The following is an 18,912-nucleotide window of genomic DNA, read 5'->3' as shown; positions in this document are numbered from 1 at the left end:
CCTCCATGCAACCAACAAAAATGAACTTAAAGAATCAAAAATAGGAAAAAACAACCCTCTATTTATGAATTCTGGAACAAAAAAACATTAGTGGAAAAACTGGTGAAATCCAAATAAACTCTGGATTTTAGTAAATAGTGATGTACAGTATATGAATTGGTACACTGATGATTTTGACAAATATATCATGCTAGTGTAAGATGTTACCATTAGGGTAAATTGGGTATGGCAATATATAGAAACTCTTTGTATTACTTTGCGCTTTTTCTGCAAATCTAAATAATTTCAAATAAAAATGTATTTAAAAAAGAAAAAAAACTGTGAGTGCGGTGGTTCACGCCCATAATCCCAGCACTTTGGGAGGCCAAGGCGGGCAGATCACTTGAGGCCAGAAGTTTGAGACCAGCCTGGCCAACATGGCAAAACCCTGTCTCTATTAAAAAGAAAATTCCAAAATTAACCAGGCAGTGGTGGCACATGCCTGTCGTCCTAGCTACTCAGGAGGTTGGGGCACAAGAATCGCTTGAACCCAGGAGGCGGAGGTTGCAGTGAGCCGAGACTGTGCCACTGCACTCCAGTCTGGGCGATGGAGTGAGACTCTGTCTCAAAACAAAACAAAAAACAAACAAACAAGGCCAGGCATGGTGGCTCACGCCTGTAATCCCAGCAGTTCAGGAGGCTGAGGTGGGTGGATCACTGGAGGTCAGGAGTTTGAGACCAACCTGACCAACATGGTGAAACCTCATCTCTACTAAAAATACAAAAATTAGCCGGGCGTTGTGGTGGACGCCTGTAATCCCAGTGACTTGGGAGGCTGAGGCAGGAGAATTGCTTGAACCCAGGAGGCAGAAGTTGAAGTAAGCCGAGATCGCACCATTGCACTCTAGCCTGGGCAACAGGAGTGAAACTCTGTCTCAAAAACAGACAAACAAAAACCAACCAACCACAAACCACTCCATTGCCAGGTGCAATGGCTCATGCCTGTAATCCCAGCACTTTGGGAAGCCAAAGTAGGAGTTTCACTTGAGGTCAGAAGTTCAAGACCAGACCAACCTGTGCAACACAGACCTCCTCTAAAAATTAGCTAGCAGGGTGGCATGCATGTATAGTCCCAGCTATTTGCGGGGGCTGAGGCAAGAAGATCGCTTGAGGCCAGGAGGTTGGGGCTATGGTGAGCCATGATTGCATCACTGCACTCCAGCCTGGGTGACAGAGTAAGACCCTGTCTTAAACAAACAAAAAATTAAAAAAGAAACCCTCCATCAGTATCAAAACAAATGAATGGCCACAAACATACTCTCTAAAAACTACTTGCCAATCTCGTGAAACTAGGACGCAAATACCCTCTAAACTCAGGTTTGATGTATGCTTGAAGAACGAGAGAAAGTTCAAAAAGAGCTCTAGTTGCAATTATTAAAGTGGACAGATGAGAACTATACATGTGAGTAAGTCAGTGGCCTATTCCATGCTGTAGAATCACTGGAGAGCAGGAGTAAAGCAAAGGGACACTTTTTTCTTTTTTTTTTTGAGACAAGGTCTCACTCTTTTGCCCAGGCTTGAGGGTAGTGACACGACCAAGGATCAACGTAGCCTCCAACTCCCAAGCTCAAGTGATCCTCCCACCTCAGCCTCCCAAGTAACTGGGACTACAGGCACACGCCACCATGCCAGGCTAATTTTTTTTTTTTTTCTGGGCTCAAGGTATCCTCCCACCTCGGTTTCCCAAAGTGCTGGGATTACAGGCGTGAGCCACTGCATCCGGCCCAGATATTTCATTTGTATTGCCTTCATGTGACTTGGCGATGAGTCCAGAAATAGAAGCATAGCTTCAGGAAAACAACAAGTAGAACTTTTAATGTTTCTTTCCAAAGTCAGCCATGTAGAGGTAAATAAAAACAAACCCATAGGGAAGGGGTGAAGTGGCTTACAAAAGAAAAAAAATATTTTAATAGGCCCATCAAGGAAAAGAACTACGAAAGAAGGTAAAGTATAAACTTATTCATACAAACAAAGTCAGTTGCCAGCATAACTGCACTACAAAAAATGTGAAAGGGACCAGGCGCGGTGGTTCACCCCTGTAATCCCAGCACTTTGGGAGGCTGAGGCAGGCAGATCATGAGGTCAGGAGTTCAAGACCAGCCTGGCCAACATGGTGAAACTCTGTCTCTACTAAAAATACAAAAATTAGCATGGCATGGTGGTGGGCACCTGTAATCCTAGCTACTCAAAGGAGGCTGAGGCAGGAGAATCGCTTGAACCCGGGAGGCAGAGGTTACAGTCAGCCGAGATCATGGCGCTGCACTCCAGCCTAGGAGACAGAACAAGACTCCATCTCAAAAAAAAAAAAACAGTGAAAGGAAGCACATCAGTTAAAAGGAAAATGATAGCAGATGGAAATTTGGTTCTACTCAAAGGAATGAAAAGTACCAGGAATGGTAACTAAGAGGGTAAATATAAAAGACATTTCCCTTTGTAAAAATGTACTTAAATTGTTTAAAGCAAAGATATAACATTATATTGTAAGATTTATTAAAGTACATGGAAATGAAATGTATGACAATAGCACAAAGGATGAGAGGGGAGAAACGGAAATATACTATGGTATAGTTCATACATTTTATGTCGAGTGTTATATATTTTTTTGACCCAGAGTCTCACTGTGTCACCCAGGCTGGAGTGCAGTGGCACGATCTCAGCTTTCTGCAGCCTCTGCTTCGTGGGTTCAAGCAATTCTCGTGCCTCAGCCTCGCGAGTAGCTGGGATTACAGGTGTGCACCACCACACCCAGCGAATTTTTTTGTATTTTTAGTAGAGACAGGGTTTCACCATGTTGCCCAGGTTGCTCTGGAACTCTTGACCTCAAGTGATCTGCCTGCCTCAGCCTCCCAAATTACCGGGATTACAGGCATGAGCCACTGTGCCCGGCTGTTATAATATTTTTGAAGATGACTCTGATATGTTAAATAAACATATGGTAAACTCTAGAGCAAGTAGTAAAAAGGTAAAATAAGGATGAAGAGCTAATACGCTGACAGAAATAAAATGGAGTACTAAAAAAAATACTCGGCCGGGCGCGGTGGCTCATGCCTGTAATCCCAGCACTTTGGGAGGCCAAGGCGGGTGGTTCACGAGGTCAGGAGATTGAGACCGTCCTGGCTAACACGGTGAAACCCCGTCTCTACTAAAAATATAAAAAATTAGCCGGGCGAGGTGGCGGGCGCCTGTAGTCCCAGCTACTTGGGAGGCTGAGGTAGGAGAATGGCGTGAACCCGGGAGGCAGAGCTTGCAGTGAGCTGAGATTGCGCCATTGCACTCCAGCCTGGGCGACACAGTGAAACTCCGCCTCAAAAAAAAAAAAAAATAAGGAGGGGGTAGAAAAAAGAAAAAAAAAAACCCTAAACCCTAGGAAGTCAGGAAAAGAAAAAGAAACGAAGTTGATGAAATAAATAGAAAGCAAATGGTAAAATAGGTTTAAATCCAACCATATTCATAATTGCATTAAATTTAAACATTCTAAACATTCCAATTAGAAAGCAGTTATTGTCAGACTCTTAAAAAGCAAGACCTGGCCAGGCGTGGTGGCTCACGCCTGTAATCCCAGCACTTTGGGAGGCCAAGGCGGGTGGATCACGAGGTCAGGAGATCGAGACCATCCTGGCTAACACAGTGAAACCCTGTCTCTACTAAAAATACAAAAAATTAGCCGGGCGTGGTGGCGGGTGTCTGTAGTCCCAGCTACTCGGGAGGCCGAGGCAGGAAAATGGCGTGAACCTGGGAGGCGGAGCTTGCAGTGAGCCAAGATCGCACCACTGCACGCCAGCCTGGGCGACAGAGCAAGACTCCGTCTCAAAAAAAAAAAAAAAAAGAAAGACCTGGCTGGATATGGTGGCACACACCTCCATCTCAAAAAAATGAGCAAGACCTTCTGGGTTCAGTGGTCCACACCTGTAATCCCAGCACTCTGGGAAGACAAGGCAGGAGAATTGCTTGTGGCTAGGTATTCAAGATCAGACTGGGCAACATAGTGAGACCTTATCTCTACAAAAAATTAACAAATTTAGCCAAGTGTGGTGGCGTGTGCCTGTAGTCCCAGCTACCAGGAGTCTGAGGTGGGAGGATTGCTTGAACCTGGGAGGTCCAGGCTGCAGTGAGTCAAGACTGCACCACTGCACTCCAGCGTAGGCAACAGAGCGAGACTGTCTCATAAAAAAATAAAAAATAAAAGACCCCACTGTGTTGTTGCCTATAACAATTCACTTTAAGGCTGGGTGCAGTGGCTCATGCTTGTAATCTCAACACTTAGGGTAGCAGAGGTGGGAGGACAGCTTGAGCCCAGGAGTTTGAGATCTGCCTAGGCAACATAGTGAGACCGTTACCCACAAAAAGGAAAAGGAAAAAACAAGAATTGACTTTAAATATAGTCACAGATAGATTAAAAATAAAATGATCTAAAAGATGTAACATGAAAAAACTAATAAAGGCCTAAAAAATACTATCAGGGATAAAGAGGGATACTTCTGTTTTTTAGAGACAAAGTTTTACTCTGTCACCCAGGCACAATCATAGCTCATTGCAACCCGTACTCCTGAGCTCAAGCGATTCTCCTGCCTCTGCCTCCCAGGTAGCTGGGACTACAGATGCATGCTACCACACCCTGTTTTAAAAATTTTTTGTAGAAATGGAGTCTAGCTATGTTGCAAAGGCTAGTCTCAAACTCCTCGCCTTGTGCACTCCTCCTACCTCAGCCTCCCAAAGTGCTGAGATTATAGATGTGAACCACCATGCCTGCTTGGGATATTTAATATATTCTCTGGAATATGAAAGACCAAAGGGCAAAAAAATAGCTAAGACACGCTCTTGAAGAGAAAGAACAAGACTATTTTGCAGGAAAATATGAAAATAAGCTCAACTGGCGGGCGCGGTGGCTCACACCTGTAATGGCAGCACTTTGGGAGGCCGAGGTGGGTGGATCATCTGAGGTTGGGAGTTTGAGACCAGCCTGACCAACATGGAGAAACCCCATCTCTACTAAAAATACAAAATTAGCTGGGTGCGGTGGCACATGCCTGTAATCCCAGCTACTCAGGAGGCTGAGGCAGGAGAATCACTTGAACCTGGGAAGCGGAGGTTGCAGTGAGCCGAGATCGTGCCATTGCACTCCAGCCTGGGCAACAAGAGTGAAACTCTGTCTCAAAAAAAAAAAAAAAAAGAAAAAAAGAAGAAAATAAGCTTAACATTATTAGTAGTTACATTGACAAAAATTAAAATTTGGGCAATACCAAGTTAGTGAGGAAGCAAATCAACAGAAACGCATCTAGGCCAGTGGGAATGTAAATCAGTGCAACCACTTTGGAAAAAGCTTTGCATTATCTAGCGGAGTTGAACACTTGCAAACTTCTATGACTCTGCAGTTCTTTACTTTGTTATGTATCCTAGAGAAACACACATGAGCACTGGAAAATATGTACAAGAACATTCACAGGGCATTATTTGAATTTGCAACACTCTGAAAACAACCCACGAGGTTAATCAACAGTAAAATAAGTTATCATATATTCATAAAATAATACACTATTTACCAATGAAAACAAGTGAACTACAACTGTGTAGTACATATAAATATGGATGAATCTCAAAAACAGCGTGGAGTAAAACAAGCCAATTACAAGAAGAATCATGCGGTATGCTTCTTATTTGAACTTCAAGAATAGACAAAGCTAAGTACGTTTAAGGATGTATATGTAGTTGGTAAAACCACAGAGAAGCAAGGGAATAATTAAGCCAAAACTGAGCATCACATTTACCTCTGGATTGGAGTGACAGGGATATAATCAGAATTAATGGGTGGTTGGCATGCAGAGTTTTTTTTTGTTTTTTGTTTTTTGTTTTTTGATTTTTTGAGACGGAGTCTCGCTGTGTCGCCCAGGAGTGCAATGGCGCCATCTCGGCTCACTGCAACTTCCGCCTCCCAGGTTCAAGCCATTCTCCTGCCTCAGCCTCCCTAATAGCTGGGACTACAGACGTGTGCCACCAGGCCCGGTTAATTTTTTCTATTTTTTAACAGAGATGGGGTTTCACCGTGTTGCCCAGGCTGGTCTCGAACTCTTGAGCTCAATCTGCCCACATCGGCCTCCCAAAGTGCTGAGATTACAGGCGTGAGCCACTGCACCCGGCCGCAGGGGTCTTTTAAGGCATTGATAATGTCCAATTTCTTGACTTTACTAGTAGGTTCATAGGTTGCTTTTTATTCATTCGTTAAAGCATACATAAAAATTTTAGGTAATCATTTGGAGACATATTGGTTTGTGATTTTTTTAAAAGGGCAAAGGAAGAGTAAAAATCCAAAAAGGAGTTGGCTGGGAGCAGTGGCTCATGCCTGTAACCCAAGTACTTTGGGAGGCTGAAGCAGAAGGATCATTTGGAGCCAGGAGTTTGAGACCAGCCTGGGCAACAAAGCAAGACCCCATCTCTACAAAAAAAACTTAAAACAATTAGTCAGGCATGGTGACACATGCTTGTAGTCCTAGCTACTTGGGAGGCTGAGGTGGGAGGATCACTTGAGCCCAGAAATTTGAGGCTACAGTCAGCTAGGATTGCACCACTGCACTTGCTCCAGCCTGGGTGACAGAGCCGAGACCCAGTCTCTTAAAAAAAACACTAAAGGCCAAGTGTGGTGGCTCACACCTGTAATCCCAGCACTCTTATTAATTACATAGTGAAAACACAAATTTCTTCTTGCAATTAAACATTTCTAAAGAGTTTGATGGGTTAAAAAAATTAAGTTTAAAGATTCATAGAAAAGAAATATTTCTTCATAAAATTTTAGAACAGATATTTTTCTGAAAGCTTCCAGTGCAGGAAAAAAAAAAAAAGTTGTTTGCAGTCAAAGGATTGAGAATCAGAAAGGCATGGAACTTCTCGACAGCACATTAGGAGCTAGTAGAAATGTAGCAATGCCTCTACAATTCAGAATTAAAATAACTTCCAACCTATAGTTCTACACCTAAACTATCAAATAAGTGTGAGAATACAGGAAAAACATATATCTAGATAGATCTATATGTCTATATATGCATTATATGCAACTAAAAGTGTGTATTTCTTATGCAGTCTTTCCCAGGGAACTCCGATGAAGTGTTCCACCAAAATGAGCGAGTGAACCAAGAAGAGGATGACATTAGATCCAGGAGATACAACAGAGGAGATAATCTCCAGGATGCCTGTGAAGAAAGATCCCTGGATCCCAGGATGATTATAGGACAAGTTGTTCATAATCCAGCAGGCCAGAAGACTTCCAAGGAAACTCATTCAAGAAGGTGAAAATGATGGATGACTCCTTCAAGGTGAAAATGGGCCAGCCGCAGTGGCTCACGCCTGTAATACCAGCACTTTGGGAGGCTGAGGCAGGTGGATCACCTGAGGTCAGGAGTTTGAGACTAGCCTGGCCAACGTGGCAAAACCCCATCTCTATTAAAAATACAAAAATTAGCCAGGCATGGTGATGCATGCCGGTAGTCCCAGCTACTCAGGATGCTGAGGCAGGGAGAATTGCTTGAACCTGGGAGGCAGAGTCTGCAGTGAGCCAAGATCATGCCACTGCACTTCAGCCTGGGTGACAGAGCAAGACTCCGTCTCAAAAAAAAAAAAAAAGAAAAAGAAAAAAAAATGATGATGACTCTTTCAAGAAATGAAAATGATGAGCTATCTGGTAGGTCTGAATGACTTAAGAGGAGATTTAAACATTTGGGATAATTTGAAGATGACCTGGTGTTCGTCTTCATTTATTTAAATAAATAAATAAAATTATTAATACGTGAATTTTATCTCAAGAAACAAAAATAAGCAATGTACATAAAAATTAAGCAGATGGCTGGCCAGGCGCGGTGGCTCACACCTGTAATCAGAGCACTTTGGGAGGCCGAGGTGGGTGGATCATGAGGTCAGGAGGTGGAGACCATCCTGGCTAACACGGTGAAACCCCATCTCTACTAAAAAAATAAAAATAAAAAATAAATTAGCCAGGCGTGATGGCAGGCGCCTGTAGTCCCAGCTACTCGGGAGGCTGAGGCAGGAGAATGGCGTGAACCCAGGAGGTGGAGGTTGCAGTGAGTGAGAGTGCTCCATTGCACTCCAGCCTGGGTGACAAAGTGAGTACTCCATCTCAAAAAAAAAAAAAAAAAAAAAAAAAAAAAAAAAAAATTGAGCAGATGGCTATAATTTTTTTAAAAACAGAAAAGTGTTGATGAGAAATTGGAAACCTCATATATTGTTGGTGGGAATTTAAAATGGTGCAAGCACTGTGGAAAACAGTTTAGCATTTCTTCAAAAAGTTAAAACAGGCCAGGCGCTGTGGCTCACACTTGTAATTCCAGCACTTTGGGAGGCCAAGGCAGGTGGATCACTTGAAGTCAGGAGTTTGAGACCGCCTAGCCAACATGGTGAAACCCTAAAAATACAAAAAATTAGCCGGGCGTGGTGGCAGACACCTGTAATCCCAGCTACTCAGGAGACTGAGGCAGGAAAATCGCTTGAACCCGGGAGGTGGAGGTTGCAGTGAGCTGAGATCGCACCACTGCACTCCACCCTGAGTGACAGAGTGAGACTCTGTCTAAAAAAAAAAAAAAAGTTAAAACATAGAATTACTATATAGCTAGCAATTTCGTTGTTAGGTATATGCCCCAAAGAATTGAATACAGTTACATGCTCCATCAGATACCTGTACCCAAATGTTCCTATCGGTATTACTCATGGTAGCCAAAAGGTAGAGACAACCCAAATATCTACAAATAGATGAATGGATAAACAAAATGCAGTGTATCCATATGGAATATTACTTGTTCTCAAAAGGAAGGAAGTACTTATGCAAGCTACAACATGGATAAACTTCAAAACAATATGCCAAGTGAAAGAATCCAAATGCAAAAGGTCAAACTGTATGCTTCCATTTAGAGGAAATAGAACAAATAAATCCATAGACACCAATTAGGTTGGTGTATCCCAGGGGCTGGGAATGGAGTGGGGTGGAGAGAGGAGGGCCTGCTTAATGGATACAGAGTTTTCTTTGGGAGCGATGAAAGTGTTTTGGAACTAGATAGAGGGGATGGTTGCACAACATTGTGAATGTACTATAATAAATGCCACAGAATTGTGTACTCTAAAATGGTTTAATTGCTGTGCATGATGGATCACGCCTATAATCCCAGCACCTTGGGAAGCCAGGATGGGAAGACTGCTTGAGCCTAGAAGTCTGAGACCAGCCTGGGCAACATAGAGAGACCCTGTTTCTTTAAAAAAAAAAAAAAAATTAGCTGGGTGTGGAGACATGTGCCTGTAGTCCCAGGAGGCTGAGCGAGGAAGACTGCTTGAGCCAGAGAGGTCAAGGCTGCAGTGAGCCATGATTGCACCACTGCACTCCAACCTGGGCAAGAGAGAGACCCTGTCACAAAAAATAATAAATAAATAAATAAAATGGTTACTATGTGAATTTTACCTCAGGAAAAAAAAATAAGCAAACATACTAACAGGACAGTTATTACTTCCTAAAAAAATAAAAGGAATACAGGAAGGGAAAATAAATAAAAATTTACCACAAGCTTCAGCTCCACATAGCATTTATATAGTCATGATAATGTAAACATGTAATGTGAAAATATGAATCTAGCCAAAACTATGCCATAACTATAAAGAGGCGAAGGCTAGTACGGGAAGGGGGTCATGGAGCAAAGGGATGAAAGACATGAAGACTCATCCTTCATAGCCTGAATCAGAGGAGTGGATACTCAATCTAAAGATAAAATAAGGCAGGAAATGAGGAAAAAAAAAACTGTTGAAGTGCATCCAAAGTCGCAGATGGTTAACATTCATTCCACTCACTTGGGAAAGCATCTGGCGTGATCGTCTAATGGGTCATCACCTTCCTGCCATTTCTCTAAACACCCTCCACAGGAAAAGCACTGGACGACGTCCTTTATACCTAAAAGTAAGGAAACTTGATCAGTGCCACTGGCGTGGGCATCTGTCCATTAACATGCAGGTAATAACCACCAGACCTGTAATAGTGAAAGCCTATTCAGTCTCCAGTTGGTTCTGTGACAGTCAGAAGTTGGTTACCAGTAAGGCAATTTTCTATATAAGACTGTCCACCAATGGGGTAACCGGCAAGTAGTCATTGAATGTTCCTACACACCACGCACTTTGATGCGCACCATCCCTCTGCCCCATTCTCCTTTGATCAACAAACAGATTGGCAACCAGAATCTGGAATTGAAGCTCCATGAGGGGCTGGGCGCAGTGGCTCATGCCTGTAATCTCAGCACTTTGGGAGGCCAAGGCCAGCGGATCTCCTGAGGTCAGCAGTCTGAGACCAGCCTGGCCAACACGGTGAAACGCTGTCTCTACTAAAAATACAAAAATTAGCTGGGCATGGTGGCACATGCCTGTAATCCCAGCTACCAGGGAGGCTGAGGCAGGAGAATTGCTTGAACCCAGGAGACGGAGGTTGCAGTGAACCAAGATAATGCCATTGCACTCCAGCCTGGGCGACCAGAGTGAAACTCTGTCTCAAAAAATAAAAATAAGCTCTATGAGGGTAGAGGTTTTTGCTCACTAATGAATGACATGAACCTAGAAGAGTGCTAGACACTCATGTGGCACTCAATTAGTATTCATTTAATGAATGAATCAGAAAGAATATATTTAGAGCTCAAGGAAAAAAAAATACCAGCAAATCTAGCAGCCCTTATGTAAGTGAATGCATGAAGAATTAATTGCCTCTTACCACATTGTTGCCAGGTTTATTACACCAGAAATAGGATTAAGTCTCTTTGTGAGGTTATATTTCTTTGGAAAGAAATTGGTATTTAGCTCTGCAAAAGGATCAAACTAGAAACAGAGCATTTCTCATCTTCCTTCCACTCTGGGAAAGCTGGGGCAAAGGAAAGCCTCCCAGAAATATGAGATCCCAGAGCTTGCAAGATCTGAAAAGGGTCAGAGATGATTAGGATTTGTGTGGAGTGGTGGAGGATTGGAAAGGAAGAGGGGGAGCACACTGGTCAGAGGGGTCTTGCAGAAGGCTGACAGGAGGAAGACACAGTAGAGTAGGGAGAAATGGCAAACACTCTTTCCAAAGGCTTAAGATTGTGAGGCAGTCAGATTTTTTTTTTCCAATGGCGTATGTCTATTAGGTAGAGTGACAACTATATTCTGCTTCTCTGTATTGCTCTATGATATTTGTGACAGCTTCTTGATCTCTCAGTTAAAGATCTGCATTAACCTCCACTGTAACTTATGCATGTGTTTGGTCTGAGCAAGACCAGCAAGGTACCTAGGAACCTTTCCCTGATCATCTTGTATTTCAGGCAGAGATTTAGCTGACAGGAACCAGCCCATCATTTATAGATTGCAGAGGTGCTTCCTAATGACCAGCAGCTAAAGAGAAAATGCCACAATCTGGTGGAAGACCCTGCATGTTTAGGAATCATGAAAATGAGTTTCCTGATTTTCTCCTGCAGGCAGAATGTGGCAAAGATTGCTATCCATGTTCCTATTATCTCAAATCCTTCCATACTAATAGAAATCCCAATATTTAGCTGGGCACATTGTCACCCAGGAAAAAGATTAGGTTTCCCAGCTCCTCTTACAGCTAGGTATGGTCATCTGACTAAATTATTATTATTATTATTATTATTATAGACAGAGTTTCACTCTTGTTGCCCAGGCTGGAGTGCAATAGCATGATCTTGACTCACCGCAACCTCCACATCCCAGGTTCAAGCGATTCTCCTGCCTCAGCCTCCCAAGTAGCTGGGATTACAGCCACCCGCCACCATGCCTGGCTAATTCTTTGTATTTTTAGTAGAGACGGAGTTTCACCATATTGGCCAGGCTGGTCTCAAACTCCTGACCTCAGGTGATCCACTCACCTCGGCCTCCCAAAGTGCTGGGATTACAGGCGTCAACCACCGTGCCCGGCCCATCCAACTAAGTTCTGATTAAAGAAATATAAGCAGAAGTGTCCTGTGACAGTTTCTAGGAGCACTTTGTCGGGGGACAAGAGGTGAGGAGAGTAACGTGTAGAAAGAAAAGACATGATAATTATCACAAATAGAATACTTGTATTCACTGTTAGTCCAGACCTTAAGGTTTCAAATTTGAAGGTTTACCACCTAAGGGAGGAACAGAAAACTGGGAGAGGATGTATGATGCAGGAAAGAAAAGAGATCTATGCCAGGTACAGTGGCTCACACCTGTAATCCCAGCATTTTGGGAGGCCAAGACAGGAGGATTACTTGAGCCCAGGAGGTTGAGGCTGCAGTGAGCCATGATCTCGCCACTGCCCTCCAGCCTGGGTGACCATGTCTCAAAAAAAATAGAAAGAAAAGAAAATGAATCTATAAGAAATGCTGAAGAGAGGCCTGGCGCAATGGCTCACACCTGTAATCCCAGCATTTGGGAGGCTGAGGCGGGCTGATCACGAGATCAAGAGATCGAGAGCATTCTGACTAGCACAGTGAAACCCTGTCTCTACTAAAAATACAAAAAAGTAGCCAGGTATGGTGGGCAGGCGCCTGTGGTTGCAGCTACTCCAGAGGCTGAAGCAGGAGAATCTCTTGAACCCGGGAGGCGGAGGTTGCGGTGAGCCAAGATCGTGCCACTGCATTCCAGCCTGGGCAACTCTGTCTCCAAGGGGAAAAAAAAAAAAGAAAAAGAAATGCGGAAGCTAGTGGACATTGCTGAGTGTAGCTAAACGCAAGCCCAGGAGCATAAAATCTATGTGGGAATTAAAGGTCAAGCAAACAAGTGGGCACAACCTACTGACTAACCTGTGTAGAAAAGACCTGCTTTGGCCAGTGCTGCAACTCCCACAGCTGATTCCCGGGGCCAGTCCTTAAAAGAGTCCAGCCGTAGTTCTTTGTAAGCAAAGATGCTGTCATTGCAATAAGCTTGAATAAAAAGCACAGGGTGAGACCAGCAGGCTTTAGTCTTTTTTTTTTTTCTATATCTTTATTGCTGCTGAACAAATTAAAGAGACCAGTAGGCTTTGATATTGCAAGTATCAGTGTTCAAGTTGTCCCTTCACAGTTACAGATGGAATGATGTCTAGAGTTTGCTTCAAAATAAACGGGAGAAAAAAAAGACAAAAAAGAGATAGGGACAAAAAAATCAAAAGAAGAAATAAACAAGCAAAGCCTTTGGAAAATGTTTGAGTTTTTACCTGATGCCATAGGTAATTCTCTCTGGACCCAGGAATTCACAAAATGTTCTCCCTGAGGGAAATTAAAATTCAAGTTGTTGATTGTCTGACTTTTTTTTTTTTTTTTTTTTTGAGGCAGAGTCTGTTGCCCAGGCTGAAGTGCAGTGGCACGTTCTCATCTCACTGCAACCTCCACCTCCTGGGTTCAAGTGATTCTCCTGCCTCGGCCTCCCGACTAGTACAGGCATGTGCCACCACACCTGGCTAATTTTTTTTTTTTTTATTTTTAGTAGAGACAGACACGATGTTGGAGGTCTTTTTTTTTTTTTTTTTGAAACAGAGTCTTGCTCTGTCATCCAGGCTGGAGTGCAGTGGCCCGACCTTGGCTCACTACAAGCTCCGCCTCCCAGGTTCACACCATTCTCCTGCCTCAGCCTCCCGAGTAGGCAGAGGCGGGACCACAGGCGCCCGCCACCACACCTGGCTAATTTTTTTTTTGTATTTTTAGTAGAGATGGGTTTTCACCGTGTTAGCCAGGATGGTCTCGATCTCCTGACCTCATGATCCATCCGTCTCGGCCTCCCAAAGTGCTGGGATTACAGGCGTGAGCCACCGCGCCCAGCCTATGTTGGAGGTCTTGAGGCTGGTCTCGAACACCTGATCTCAAGTGATCTGCCCAGCTTGGCCTCCCAAAGGGCTGGGATTATAGGCGTGAGCTACTGCACCCAGCCTGATTGTTTGACTTATGAAGTATATACCTATCTATGAACAAGAACTGAAGGAACTTTACCCCAGAATGAAGAGTTTCACTGGATGGAACGGCAGAGTCGTAGGAGAATTATTCCTTTAATTTTTATTTCTGTTGATGTTGCAATTGTTTTTATGCAGTGCAAGCAAACATACACACACACACACACACACACACACACGCACTCATGCACGCACGCAAGCTGTGAATGTTTATGCATACTCAGGAGGAAGCCTTCTCAGGGTCACTGTTTCCAGAAACTGACCTTGAAAACAGACTTGCATTTAAATATCACAGATGTACTTTGACGAATGAGGAAGTAAGAGACATAGAATGGTAACTAAATTCATCAGGGTATTATATATTGAGCAACTGATTCTTCTGGGAAAGCTGCACCCAATTTCTTTTTGAGGAAACACCTCTCCTTCCCCCACTGTCAGGCAATGTTCTCTATAGAGTTCTGGCCTCCTAAGTCATGTTAATCACTAAATTCTCATTTTTGTTTAAGCCAGTTTGGATTCGATTTCCCATCACTCTCCACTAGGAAATTTTTACTGATTCAGGATAGTTAGCCAACTGGGAAGAGCCAGCTCTGCGGCCCACTGTGGGTGACAGCGCCTAGGTCAGGAGACCTTAGCAAGCGTGCAGATAGGGGCAGCAGAGGGAAGCTGGGGCAAGTGGCTTCATTCATAAAGGGGAAGACTATAAGGAAGGCAAGCAGAGCCCGTCAGAAGCCAGCCCTGGAAAAAGAAAAAGGCTCTAGGTCAGCAAGTGAATGTGATATTTTACACTTTGAAGATGGGAGCCAGGGGAATGAAAGGAGAGAGGAAGAAAGAAATCAGACCCATGACATAAAAAGAATGCCTATGCCCTTCTGAGTCAGACACTTACAGTTAATCCAAAAACTTGAGGAAAAAATTGCTGTTATACATTACCGTTACGTCAACAAATCCCTTGTAGCTTTGAATATACTGGGTAATTTCCTCTGAGGATTTCTTACTTTGAAGAAATTCACATCTGTAATTAATGAATATAATTAAAATTTACCCCAGTACTGTGATAGAGCTGTCGTATGTCACAATGAACATTTATAAAAACGTATTGAATTGTTGAATTTTATTACACACTTCAATAAAATTGCCCAAAAATTTACCACAAAACTTAGGAGAATTACCATTATTCTCATATAATTGTTTGTTATTTCTATTAGTGACAACATGTGTATTTAAAATTAAATCTTCAAGTTAACTTTTTTATTAAAATATACAATACAATCAAAGAGACTGATTTACATTAAATATAGGATGGAGCTTTTGTTTTTTGGAATTAAGCAGTGGTGACTAAATCTAGTCCCTGGGGTTATATGAAAGTTACTGTCAGTAAAGAGAACTATATTTAAAATAATAGGCCAGATGCAGTGGCTAACATCCAAGAGTTCAAGACTAGCCTGGGCAACATGGCAAAACCCCATCTCTACAAAAAATACAAAAATTAGCCGGGCATGGTGCCACACCTCTGTAGTCCCAGCTACTCGGGACGCTGAAGGGGGAGGATCATCTGAGCCCAGGGAGGTAGAGGCTGCACTGAGCCATGATCAGGCTGCTGCACTCCAGCCTGGGCAACAGACTGAGACCCAGTCTCAAAAGTAAATACAAAAAATCTTTTTAAAATAACAATAATAATATATTTATCTACTGAGCAAAAAATTACCATGCATTAAAAAGTAATGGCTATTAGGCCAGGCATGATGGCTCACGCCTGGAATCCCAACACTTTGGGAGGCCGAGGCAGGTGGATCACGAGGTCAGGAGTTCGAGACCAGCCTGGCCAAGATGGTGAAACCCTGTCTCTACTAAAAGTACAAAAATTAGCTGAGTGTGGTGGCGGGCACCTGTAATCCCAGCTACTTGGGAGGCTGAGGCAGGAGAATCGCTTGAACCTGGGAGGTGGAGGTTGCAGTGAGCCGAAATCATGCCACTGCACTCTAGCCTGGGCAACAGAGCAAGACTCCATCTCAAAAAAAAAAAACAAACAAGTAATGGATGTTAATTTATAATTTTTATTTTTTAAAAAAAGAGAATATTGAATACCATTTTAAAAACACATTCATTTCCCATAAAAGAGAAGCAGTTTTAAAATTAACTTTTAAAAATTCCTCCAATTCAGCTGGGCATGGGGGATCATGCCTGTAATCCCAGCACTTTTGGAGGCTGAGGCGGGTGGATCACTTGAGGCCGGGAGTTCGAGACCAGCCTGGTCAACATGGCGAAAACCCATCTCTACCAAAAATACAAAAATTAGCCAGGCATGGTGGCGAGCGCCTGTAATCCCAGCTACTTGGGAGGCTGAGGCGGGAGGATCACTTGAACCTGGGAAGCAGAGTTTGCAGTGAGTCATGATTGTACCACTACACTCCAGCCTGGGCGACACAGAGAGACTCTGTCTCCAAAAAAAAAAAAAAAAAAAAAATCCCTCCGATTCAAATTTAAGTTTTCTTTCTACGGTGCTGTAGCAAAGAATGGGCTGGGAACCCAAAAGCTGGAGCATTAGTACCCACTCTTCCACCAGTGGGGATGTGACCAACCTTGCCATGTTCTCTTATAATCACAGGAGAACATGGATGCCATCAGATGATCTGCATATTTCCCCAGGGCCATGATTCTCTGTGGTAGGCAGCCAGGGTCCCCAGTTTTCAGGTGTATAAATGTTTCCAAGGATTGCCCTAAGTCTGCACATAACCTACGTAGCACACAATGCACGGGGTGATTCCCTGTCCTCATGATTTATATGGATTGAGGAGGAACTCAGTACCTTAAAAAATTACCATAAAATCATCTTACATTTATGGAGTGCCACATTTTAAAAAGTGTAAGGGTATACTCATTTTGTTGATAGTTTATAAAAAGAAGCAACAAATTGAAGTCCAAAAAGCTAAAGACAGCGTAACCAACAAGAAACTTGGGGATTCTTGCTCTAATTCCAGCTCTTAAATTTTATTAACTGACCATGTGCTTATGATGACAAACAAATGAAAGGCAAAACAGCTGGTCATCTGTCATCCTCACATTTTACATGGTAATTTTTACAAAGCATTTGATCCGTATACTTTGTTTCTCATCCTTACAACCACCAGACAAACGGTACATTATTATCTGCTGTGGAAGTCGCAGATACCAAGATGAAATCACTTTTGTCAGACGCACATAAAATAGGGCTGCGAAGGCACGAAGGAGTGGGGTTCAGGCTTTCATGTCCAAGATAGGAATGGTTCCAAAGACTTTCTAAGAATCCCATAAGAAATCCCTTCACGCCTGTCACGCATCTCCTGCTTTGCATTGCTTGCATGTATGCACGTATTTCTATGACAAGGTTTATCACTGCACATTCTTTTGGACTGCAGCAATTCAGATAAGATAAGATGAGATGAGATGCTGTCAAAAGAACACCTGCCCAGGAACGGCATCTCCACCAATGAACACACAACTCTGGCTTTGAGCCTTCAGAACCAAGGAATTCTCTTCTGCCCTCTCTCTTCTCCCCTCTTCCCTCTCCCCTGTCTCCTGTCTTCTCTCTTCTCTCCCCTCTCCCCTCTCTAAAGAAACTGGAGCCTTGTCATATTGCCCAGGCTGGTCTCAAACTCCTGGCCTCCAACGACCCTCCCGCCTCAGCCTCCCACATAGCTGTGATTACACGTATGAGCTACCATGCCCAGCTATGAACTCTGTTTCTGAGCAGCTTATGTGAACTTCTGCCTTTTGCCAAGAAAAATTCCCTTTACTCTTCCCTCACTGCACGTGCCTGTGGTTTACCGTAGTACATTCCAAATCATAACCCTCTTTTCTTATTCCTGAATAAATTTGACATATTTGGGGATATCTTTCTCTATTTTTTTTTGTTGTTGACACTGCATTTTACATATGAGATTCAGACAAGGTCAGTCACTTGTCTAGGGTCTGATAGTCAGGTAGCAGCAGATTCAAGCCTGGCTCTATCTCCTAAGCCTCTGCACTACCCCCTGCCCTTGTTTGCTGGCCTGAGCTCCTTCCTGCTCTAGGAGTGGTTGCTGGACTGCTGTCTCCCCTCCCTGTGCTTATTACCTTACCCTCCATTCTATGTTAGAGAAGGCATATGAAGGCCCCTCCAGACAGGATGTGTGGCTCTAGTAGGTACTAGTCACGTGATAATGTGATAATGTGTGAATGGTGCCACTGGTACTTGTCCAGTGTATAACCCAGCGACACTAAACACAGTGACCCTGAGGCTAAGTGAAGCCTGAGCTGAGGCCAGAGCTGAGACAGGTGCCCACGAGCAGCGGCTTGTGCTCCAGCTGGGGCTGCTGTTCCCTGTTACATATGCATATATGGTACACTGTCAGCATGGACAAGGACTGCCTGGGTGGCTGTTATGATTCATCAGGGAGCCAGAGTGACTGTCAAATGATTTCACAATTCTAGCTTCATTTGTCCCCATAACCATCTCATCTGCTTGTCTAACTTTCTCTCTCTCCTCTTCCTGCCTTTCTCCTCTCCTCCCTTGTTTACTTCCTCCCTCCCAATCTCCTCACTTTCTTTTCAACTACAAAAGTAATATATACTTGTTTCTAAAAATTTAAACAAGACAGCAATGAACAAAATAAATGTGAAAATCAGTCACTACTTCACCCCCTGACAAATCCAGATCCAGAAGTATCTAGTTTGGTTTACATATTTTCATAAGTTTTTCTATATGTTTTCAAGCAACTCCATGTATAGTTTGAGTGGTTTTAAACATTTTCAAAGTCTCACACTGCACTTATTGTGCATATTGCTTTCCCACACAACATATCAAAGATATCCATTCACTTTTTTTTTCTTTTGAGATGGAGTCTCACTCTGTTGCCCAGGCTGCAGTGCAGTGGAGTGATCTTGGCTCACTGCAACCTCTGCCTCCCAGGTTCAAGCAATTTCCTGCCTCAGCCTCCCGAGTAGCTAGG

General features: G+C 43.3%; 1 protein-coding gene across 1 annotated transcript in view; it reads right to left on the bottom strand.

The window, feature by feature from the left end:
• NAIP (NLR family apoptosis inhibitory protein) overlaps positions 1 to 18,912 on the bottom strand; it is a 49,765-nt gene that overhangs the window by 16,185 nt on the left and 14,668 nt on the right. The window contains 4 exon segments of the mRNA XM_004091238.3: positions 9,874 to 9,973; positions 12,822 to 12,941; positions 13,214 to 13,265; positions 14,876 to 14,957. Of these exon segments, the coding sequence (XP_004091286.2) occupies positions 9,874 to 9,973; positions 12,822 to 12,941; positions 13,214 to 13,265; positions 14,876 to 14,957 (354 nt within the window).

The sequence above is a fragment of the Nomascus leucogenys genome, chromosome 18, assembly GCF_006542625.1.
Source record: "Nomascus leucogenys isolate Asia chromosome 18, Asia_NLE_v1, whole genome shotgun sequence".
In the NCBI taxonomy this organism is placed as follows: Eukaryota; Metazoa; Chordata; class Mammalia; order Primates; family Hylobatidae; genus Nomascus; species Nomascus leucogenys.
Note: the sequence above shows the minus strand (reverse complement) of the source record. Positions and strands in the feature narration are given on the sequence as shown.